The sequence below is a fragment of the Nicotiana sylvestris genome, chromosome 10 (genome assembly GCF_000393655.2).
Source record: "Nicotiana sylvestris chromosome 10, ASM39365v2, whole genome shotgun sequence".
In the NCBI taxonomy this organism is placed as follows: domain Eukaryota; kingdom Viridiplantae; phylum Streptophyta; class Magnoliopsida; order Solanales; family Solanaceae; genus Nicotiana; species Nicotiana sylvestris.
In genome coordinates, this window is record NC_091066.1 from 119,255,009 (window position 1) to 119,265,492 (window position 10,484).

The 10,484-nt window shown below is 32.5% G+C and overlaps 1 protein-coding gene across 1 annotated transcript; it reads right to left on the reverse strand.

Moving 5' to 3' along the window:
* Positions 1–5,248: 5,248 nt before the first annotated feature.
* On the reverse strand, positions 5,249–10,484 carry LOC104224700 (L-tryptophan--pyruvate aminotransferase 1-like). The gene is made up of 5 exons (XM_009776385.2): positions 10,300–10,484; positions 9,479–9,782; positions 7,198–7,478; positions 6,072–6,364; positions 5,249–5,582 (listed from the first exon to the last, which is right to left on the reverse strand). Exons 1-5 carry the CDS (start codon positions 10,410–10,412, stop codon positions 5,383–5,385), a joined length of 1,191 nt encoding a protein of 396 aa, XP_009774687.1. The 5' UTR covers positions 10,413–10,484; the 3' UTR covers positions 5,249–5,382.

Genomic DNA, 10,484 nt, shown 5'->3' on the forward strand with positions numbered 1-10,484 from the left:
GTCGCTTTTATTGACTAAAATTGGCTTGAATTAATTTTTGGATAAACTATGCTTTATTTGATTTTTCATGTTTGCCTATGTCCGCTTTTATTGTTGATTATTAGAATTATTAAAAAAATAATTTGGATAAATTATGTTGTCATAACCACGCTACGCAAGCGAATACGTGATCGAATAACAAAAATCGATTAACTATCATAATTGTGCCTCGCAAGCGAATCCGAAATTATGACAATCAATTATTTGTAGTACTTTTGAGAAGTTACTACATTTAAAAAAATTAATTTTTGAAAATTACTAGTCAACTATCGCGCTACACAAGCGAATTTGCAATTTCAGCAAAGGATTAAATAAATTAAAAATTAACTAAAACTAATGGGTATGGTATGAGATTATTGAATTAATTTATTGAATATTAAACATCATGCTACGCAAGCGATTCCGTGAGTTAAAGCGCGCCTACTAATTGCCTAGCGTTTAAACTAATTATTAAAGTGATTAAGTTGTCAAAATATTTTAATTACAAGGAAATAATATAAATTTGAGTTATTCGGCTACATTTATTTATTTAGCATCGGGCCAACAGGGATTTGCTATGGAAGAGGGGCCAATATTTCATGGCCCGAATGGTTATTAAAAGGGCCAGACCAACTAGCATGAATGCTTGGGCCTGGACTTAATTTATTAAGCCTAACTATTTTATTTCTTTCCATTAAGGGAAAGAATATACCCATAACTCTTCAACAAATATTTCCAGAAGACTTCTTCTAGTTTAACAACTTAATTCCATACTTCAAGATATGAAACTTCGTTAAAAGAAAGATATTAAACCACTGAAAACATTATATTAACACTTGAAGAGCTAAATGAACCAAACAGAGGAATAAACTATTGCATAAACTTCAACACAAATAACCTTTTTTCAATTACATGTCCAAAGTTCACTTATTTACTTGCAAATCACATTCAAAAGATAAGCAAAATGAACCACTGTGCAAACTGTGCAAAGTGAAGCTCCTTAATTTTTGATATAGATTTCCTATATTAACAAAAGCATGTATTAAAATATATAGCTATTAAAGAGCAAGAAAGCTGAAGCTCTTTTTAATTCCCATTTTTACTTGTTTACTAACACATTAATTATACATTAACAACTAAGGTACATAAAATAACTAAATACGAAAACAAACAGATCCAATCAGAGAATGCACAGTTGAACATTTTCTCATTTCTTATAATAATGTAAGGATCAAAACACATCTCAAAACAATATCTTCATTGTCTATTGTAAAGAAAATTACTCTAAAGGTTGAAAGAGTTACCTAATTGCAAAATTTTAGCAGCAAAAATGATCTTTGAAGATGTTGAACTAACAAGTAGAGCATACACTAGAACCCGGCAGCAGCAACAGTACCAAACGGATAGTAAAAATAGCAATAACAGAACTCAAGAATACCCCCAAAAACCTAGCAAGAAAGCACTTGAACTAGCAACTACTAACCCCAGAAATTACTTAAGAGATCTTTCTGTCTTTCCAAAATTTTGCACACAAACAATACCCACAAAAGCTCTGAAATTTCAGCTTGCCATATGTGCACAACTACTGATTTTTTAAGATATGTGGTTTCTTTAGTGTAAAAGATGAGGACTAAGTGTGTTAGAGTGTATATGTAAAGTGAGAAAAGGGTCGCCCTTATGTAGGCAAAGAAAGGCACTTTTTGGGCAGATTTTGGCTCACCAAAAATCTGTCCAAAAAGGCACTGACTTTGTGTGCTAAACACTGTTCAAAGGTTGTCCAAAAGGTGAAAGGACAGCCTGAAAACCTGCTGTAACAGAAGCAAAGAGTCATTGCAGCCACCCTACTAGTAAAAAGTAAGTTATTAGTACTCTAACTCATGATTAAACCCATTTAATCTTCAGATTTTAACAACATCAATATCACCATATTGATTCAAACCAAACTAAGACAGAAAAACACATAACTAGACTTAGAAATATGAACTATAAATCAACTAAGGGACACTCATAATCTAATAATTAAAAATCAAACAAAATAAGTATATTATCCAGACTAACTAATTGAAACCATCAGCTTAACATATCATATACCAACTAATTATTTCATTAAAATAATTATGACTAAACAACATATAGAATCAACAGAAACTCAACACATTAACTACTAAATAGCCCTAATAACCAAGAGACAAATAACTGTTAATCAAACTAATAAAAATAATTACACGAAATGACTACGAACATAGACGAAATAACAAATAATTTATACTATAATAAAAACTATAATCAAATAGTATGGAACAACAAGAACAACAAAAAAAATCAGAAACATGGGGAAAAGATTAGGGGTTTAGTTTACCTAATTCTATGGACATTCGAGGCTAAATCGAGTGACGAGATGATATCGGAACCTTCAAAGAGCGATTGTCCGACCCCGAAACACGCGTTTCTTTCGGGCAAACGCTAAAACAAATGAGTTTTGGCCTCTTGCGAAAAAGAAACGGCCGTCTTTGAGTCAAGAAGTGGACTGAAATAGAGACGCGGTGTTGGGTTCTATGGCAATGGCGGTTTTGGGTTGGAGATAAGAAAAAAAGAGAAAAAGAGGAGGAGGAAGGTATAAATTTTATAGGAGTTGGGGCCACCAACCGGCGGTGGAACGGCGGCGGTAGTGAAGCGGCGTGCGACGATGGACGGCGGCATTTATGGGTGAAATTAGGGGAGAAGTGTAGGTATCGTGGAGCTCTATACATTCATGTATTTGTTGTAGGGTGGTAGTGGCCAGAACTTCACGAATTTGAAAAAAAAACGGCAACTAGGGTTTCCTAGATCTAAAAATTATGAAATCTGAGCGGGTTTTTAGGGATTTGGAAAGAAGAGGTTGAGGTGATTGTATGGTGCGATTTTGGGGTGATTTGGATGACGACCGCCGCCAGTGGGCGATTTCTGGCGGCGGAGCTGGGCGGCGACGGGCGGAGCTGGCAGAGAGGAGAAAGAGAAAAGAGAAGAAGAAGAAGAAAAGGGGAGAGTAATAAGAGAAATGGGGCAAATATTTGGGGATTTTAGGCTTTATATACATTGGGTGGGAGATAGATAAGGGTCGTTGGATCAAATAAATATGGGTGCTGAGATTGAATCTTGGTTTCACTTAATAAAACGATGTAGTTTAATGATGGAACTATGCCGTTTTGGACCAGGTCTTGGCAGACTACTTGTTGGACTGGGTATGGCCGAAATGGGCTCAAATTTTGGGCCAATGTAGCTCAATTTTAATTAACATACACTAGCTCAATCTCTTTTCCCTCTAATAAAATTATAGTCTTATTTAGTCCTAAAGAAAATGTGCAAGTAGAAAGAAAATCTTTTTGGTATATATAAATTAAAGATGCAGACTAATATATACATATTTTTGGTACTTCTTAATTAAGGAATTCACATATAAATGTACAAATAAATTCAAAGAAAATTAACAAAAACAGCTAAAACCATCCAAAAGTTAGTTTTTTGGTGGGAGAATTAAAAGCATGCAAAAATCAGGTATTCACATACTCTAGGGAAGAAGTTACAAATTCTAGCTTCTTCCAACAAGCAGAAGCAGAAAATTAATTTTTTCAAGACAAAAATATCCTTATCATAAATTTATATTTTCAAACTATCCCTCATTAATATACCCTTCCCATTTTCTTTTATTTATTTCTACTGCCCCTTTCTTTTATTTTTTATTTCCACTGTTATTTATTTTTCTTCTCCTATTCCTCTTTGAAATAGTCTCTACAACTGTGATAAATAGATCTCTTCTTTGATATAACTATATTTTATATTGATTAAAACCTTTAATATATATTTCTACTTCATGTTTTATATTTTATATTAAAAGAAAATTAAAAATTAATTAAATTCCTTTATAATAACTATTTAAATTTATTTCTTTCTTTAATAATACTAATCGTACCAGACCTTGTTATTGTTTATTTTCATAATTTGACACTCAAAAATACTTTTTGGAAGATTTACTAAACATAATTTGCTTATTAAATATTGCAAAAAGTGCTTATCGAATGAATTATCAAACACAAACTGCTACTCTCCAAAAGTACTTTTTAAAAAATACTTTTGAAAAAAAATATTTTTAAAATAAGTAATTTTTGATAGCTTGGCCAAATATGCTCTAAGTTTAATATCTTTTGCTCCTACGAGATAAAACTGCTACACCACTAACTTATTTTATAAATATTACTAGATCATATTAAATAAAACATAAATACTATTTATCAATCTACCAAATTCATAATTACCTCTAATGTTTGATTCCTTTCAATTACACCCAATTTTATGTTGATTAATTAATTACTTAATTAGACAAACATGTCAAACTCTATAGTTATACTCAATTACATTCAAATTCAATTACAATACGTGACTTTCCAAACGAGCCCTATGCGAAATGTTCAAATCGAAAATCTTCCCAAAAAGTCAGGGGGACCTGCCTTTACTTTATCGTAGCAAGAATCTGTGAAGTATCTCTATCTTCATAGACACGATCACACTACACCATCATCATCTTAATGAGTCTCTCCTCACTTTTTATGGACAAAATTAAAGAAGTAGGAGGAATACTCACATATGCCAATTGGACTAGTAATTACAACGAACATTTCTTGTACTAGTTTAATACTAACCTATCATATCAACTGGTATTATACTGTCTCTCCATCTACATTATCGATATGTGGGAAAGATACTTTACGTGTTTCTTTCTGGAGTAGAGGTAGGTTTATAATCAATTACCTATGCATAGTCTTGTTAATCATTACATTAAGAAAGTTTAAACATTCACTACAATTCATGATGACTGATATCATGTGATTCAATGATCAACAGAATATAGTAGTAAGCATGGCCCACTAACAAAAGCTGGCTTTTATAATACTATGTCTTAATTGTACATTTTATTTCCTCCACCAAGGTGATTGTTTGGAAATTTTTTCACATTCGCTCTTTATTTTTTCTCTTTTGACAACTCTTTTGGCATTAATCACCATTCTTTTAATACAAGAATTAATCTTTATAGTCGTCCATTCAACCATTTAAACTAAAAATAATCGATGAATATATAATATATGTATAATCTATATATATCGACTAAGAAAGCAAATAGTAAATCTGGCCGATGATTTTTTTAATGATCCTTTAGTATAAACATTCAGGAAAGAGTTCTACTCTTTAATAATATCCAAGTTTCATTGCTGTAAAAAGGAAATACAATATAAAGTCTAACTATCACGAACTGGTAGTTAGAATATAATATGCTAAAAACTGATATATAAAAGCAGCTAAATTTTCATATATAGACATATATAGGAAGTCTTAATTTCCATTTGTAAGTCCTTGAATAGACATAAGCCTCTGCAAAAAAATGTTGAAGTCTTCATCCCTACTCAGCATACTTATCCTAACACATTTTGGATCACTCCCAAATTTTTTTCCACTCCTTGTTTGAATATTGTGTCCTTTAAGAATTTTCTCTAGGTCATCTTCACTTCCTTTGCACATTAGCCATGCAAAAGCTGTTTCAAAAAAAAGACAATAATCCAATATAAGTCTCAAATTGAAAATGGCCATTTTAATGCCTGCAATCCAAAATATTTTATATTTATTTTTTACATGAATTTATGTTATGTACAATAATCGTGATAATCTTTTATATTATAAGTTAAGTTGGCCAACAATAACATGTAACCTTCCAAATCAAGTATGATATGGTAATTTCGAAAATAGGGTAATAAACATGCTAAATTGATAAAATTACAGTAAAAGGGCAGCCTGGTTCACTAAGCTCCCGTTATACGCGGGATCCGGGGAAGAGCCGGACCACAAGGGTCTATCGTACGCAGCGTTACCCTGTATTTTTGCAAGAGATTGTTTCCACAACTCGAACCTGTGACCTCCTGGTCATACGACAACAATTTTACCAGCTACACCAAGGCTCCTCTCTTCAGATAATATTTTTTTTTTGGTGCTATTAATATATATAACTTAAATATTTTTGACATTACCAGGGTGTGATTCATAGAAGTCTCTTGTGAAGTGGCAATACTGAAGTGGATATTTCTGGAGAGTGAAAAGGTCACTGCCCTTAACAACTTCTCTTAATTTTTGCCATCTTTTGGTCATGTGAGATTGACTATATTCAAAGAAGTTTTCCAACGTGGAATCCAAACAGCTATCAGAAATCACTCCAAGAATCTTTGCAGCTCTCAATTGAGCTTCCTTTGATACCCCTATTGTGCTAATCTCCATGAACTTTGTCATCTTCCTTGCCACCTCTTTGTCCCTAACAAGAGCCCAACTGCAAATCAAATAAAATGAGAACATGTTAGTGATACATTGAAATTTGTAGAATTTAAAATTTTATATCCAACTCCGATCCAAGTGTTTTAGAGCCGGTGACTGATCCAAAGTACTCCCTTCATTCACTTTCACTTGGTACGTTTTGACTTTTCACGCCCCTTAAGAAATCATAAATAAAGTGCATAATTTACTATCATACCCATATTAATCACATACCCATATTAATTGATGTATAATTTTATTGGATTTGAGAAAATGATTCGAAATAAACAATAAATAATGTGGGTATATATAACAGGAAAAAAAAAATTGTCTTCTCTTAATATGCGTAAAGTGACAAGTAAAAATGAAAATCTATTTTTAGTATACATACCAAGTAAAAGTGAACGAAGGGAGTAGCTGATAAACATTGATAATTGTTGAAAAGCACTCTTCTATGCTTGAAAACTGATTATTACAATTAAGCAGTTGTGAGTTTGAAAAGGATCGGAAGTGCTGAAACTGATAGTAGTTGACGTGTTACCAAAAAATAGTTGATAAATACTTTTTCTTATTAAAAAATAACAAAAACATCCTTAAAGTTATTTACATCTGATATATAAATTAGAAATATCTTTATAAGAACACCGACTATTTCGAAAATTTTCATATGATATTAGGAATAAAATAGTAGTAATAAAAATTTTGCTCGAAGTAAAAGTACTTTAAATACTCATGGGTTTTTAGCTGATTTTGGCATATAAGCACTTTTAGTACTTTACCAAACGTGTATTGATTTTGTAGTTCTCTTTAATTTTGTTATCACCTCAATTGCAATTTTAAAAAACATACCCAATTCTGGATCCAGCATGGCCAGTGCATTTGGAAACTGTAAAGAGCATAACATCATATTTGGCAGGAGAGGTAATAGCAGTGTACTGTGGCCAGTAATAAGCTAAATCATGGATTAATATCCCTTGAGCTCCATTAACTACAGGCTCTCTAATAACCCCATCTGGGTTATTTGGAGATGTTATGAACTCAATATATGGTCCATCTTTCTCAAAATTTCTTGCATCTCCTGCCCATTTGTACAGCCCTGAACGCACAAAATCAGTCACTTCTGGATATGACTGCAAGCCAATACCAACAAGAAAATTATTAGTAATCAAGAAAACCTCACTTTTAAAAAGATTAATCACATGTGTTAAAGATTTATTATGATAACGAATGGAGTATGTATCATGTATCGACAAGAGGGGTTGCTCTGATGGTAAACAACCCCCACTCTCAACTAAGAGGTTGTGAGTTCGAGTCACCCCAAGAGCAAGGTGGGGAGTTCTTGGAGAGAAGGATGTCGAGGGTCTATTTGGAAACAGCCTCTCTACCCCAGGGTAGGAGTAAGGTCTGCGTACACACTACCCTCCCCAGACCCCACTAGTGGGATTATACTGGGTGGTTGTTGTTGTTATGTATCATGTTATAATCGATCTTACTTATACCTAAAACCATGTGATTAGTTATTAAAAAACAAGTACTAATATAGTAAACATGTTTGCAAATCTTTGCATGACCATGTTCCTATGTTTGTTAGAGCTACATTATAAGCAATCAACATGGTCTCAGCGACAGACATGGTTTGTTAGGGGTACATAAGTGAAGCATTATTATTAAATTTCTTGTTTCGTTGACTTTTAATTTGTTAATTAAAGATTCTACATTAGACATGTAAAAATAATATCCAAAGTCAAAATGGATCATTAGCCTTGATGAGAACCCAGATCAATATATGGCTGAAAATTTTGGGATATCAAGAGGCAAAACATTGATAAATAACCGTGGCGAAGCCAAGAATATCACTAAAGGATATTCAAGACTTAATATAAATATATAAAAGGTAATATATGTGATCTATATACACAGTATACTTTTTTATAAGTACACTGATGAAGGGTTCAACTGATCACTTTTCACTATATGTGGCTACGCTACAGAATGATATAAGTAAACTACATGATGAAGATGATTGTCCAATTAGCTGAACAGAAGATTGACATGACAAACCGATGTTCTTGGTACGTAATCCCATTTATTTCTTTTTACGATAACATCCAGCCAATAATAAAAAGAGATATAAAAAATAGGGGTATACATATGTCGGGTTGGTTCGGATTTTACAATTACCAAACGAAACCAATTGTGTCGGATTATTAAATCTAAAGACCAAACCAAATCAATAAAACTCGAGTTTTTTACTCTTGGTATTTCTCGGATTTTCTCGGGTTATTCGGATTTTTTTCAGGTAAAATCTTTGTAGAACAAAACATATAAATTATGCTCAAAATATTTCTTTAGTCCTAGTAAGATACAACTATATAAAGTATTTTCCAAGAAAATAATACAAAATATGAGATGTGTCATGGCATTATCCTAAAATATTCAACAATAAAAGACAATAAAATTATGTAATATAAATATTGCTAATTAAAAGCCATAATAAAAATAAACATAGTCTAAGAGTACTAAGTCATGCTAAAATAAGTAGACTAATAATTGAGTATTAAATACACGACTAAACGCTAAAGAAAAAATAAAAATAGGTTATGCATTTTTATCTAAATTATTGCAAAACAAAAAGTAGATATTCAATACATTTCCGTTCGTAGTATTGAATTAAATGTCTTTTGTTAGCATTAGTATTGATTAGATTTTGGTTTGGGCTTTTGTTAGCACTATTTAATTTACTAATGTTAATGGCTATAAAGCTTATTGGAATATTCAAAAGTTCTAAGTCCAACCTTGAAATAATACCTCAAAAAATAAAATTATGAAATCTTTTAAGAAATATTTATAAATTACATCACAATAAGTATATTTATATACTAAATATATCCATATATATAATGTCAAATTGGTTTGGTTTCGGATTGACTTTCTTTAGTTTAAACCCAACCAAACCAATTATGGTCGGATTTTTTTTTCAACACCAAACCAAATCAAACCAACTCATAGTCGGATTTTTTTTCTCGGTTTGACTCGGATTATCGGGTTGGTGCGGTTTGTCGGTTTCCTTTGTACAACCCTAAGAAAAAGTGTGCAGTGAGGGTACTTGTAAATCACTAAATAGCCGTACCGAATAGAAAGGAGCAGCTGAAACAACACTGATTGGTTCAGGTTCATGTGTAGGAGAAAGAGCATAGAGTGCAGCCTGAATAAGCTGGCTTGATCCTGTCCCAACGATGATACAATGATCATCCACAACTGCATTTCCAACCACATTGTGCAGCCTCTTTATCTCTTCTTCTAGTTTTGGCTCAAGGAACCAACACAAGTTCTTGGCATTAGCAAAATAACTCAATGACTGGTAACCGCTGAATGTAATGTCACACCTGTTGCCCATCTTTCGCCAGTATGATTCATACATTACTGGATCACCACTATACACAAGAAATAAAATTCCAAATTAGTATTCCAACAAACAAGGTGAGAATTTGAGGATTTCAGTATTTCTGGATACACATCTGTAAAGAAAATGAAATTTGGGCACAACTCAATCCCAAAAGCTAGTTTATGAGGTGAGTATTATCACATAAGACGATATAAGGTAACAACGGTTCATTTCCTCTACTAGGATATTATTATAACGGATTACTTGCACCTCAAATTATGGTCTTTTCTGAGGCCACTCTTTAAATTCTTTTCCTCGTTAGTCCAGAGGGCTAAATTTCTCCTTAAGAAGTAGTTGGATATCTTTCTTTCTTTCTTTCTTTTTCAGACTAATTTAGCACACTCGGCTAACGGGAGACTAAATTTAAAAATAGCCTGAAACAAGGCCATTTGTGCAAATGCGTGACACCCCATATTTAAGCTGAATATTTGGAGCGTGAACAACATAAAATAAGGAGAATGGGGTGGGACATTCAAACAATAATGAATTGGGGAAAGAAGACTTACTGATCAAGATTGATAAGAGTATCCCAGTTGATGAGAGTGACATTTTCTCTTGTTTCAGGAATTGCACAAGGGACTGGAGAACTCTTTATAAGACAAGCCTCTGTGCCACACATCTTCTTTTCTTTTCTTTTTTCTAAAACCTTTGATCAATCAAAAAATAAGCTATTGGTATTTAGGATATGTTT

Excerpts from the sequence above, each read along its gene's own strand:
- LOC104224700 (XM_009776385.2), bottom strand. The coding sequence starts at position 10,412 with ATGTGTGGCACAGAGGCTTGTCTTATAAAGAGTTCTCCAGTCCCTTGT. Across the intron at positions 9,783-10,299 it reads ACTCTTATCAATCTTGATCA|TGGTGATCCAGTAATGTATG; the intron begins GTAAGTCTTCTT and ends TCTTGTGTATAG. Across the intron at positions 6,365-7,197 it reads CATGCTGGATCCAGAATTGG|TTGGGCTCTTGTTAGGGACA; the intron begins GTATGTTTTTTA and ends TTTGATTTGCAG.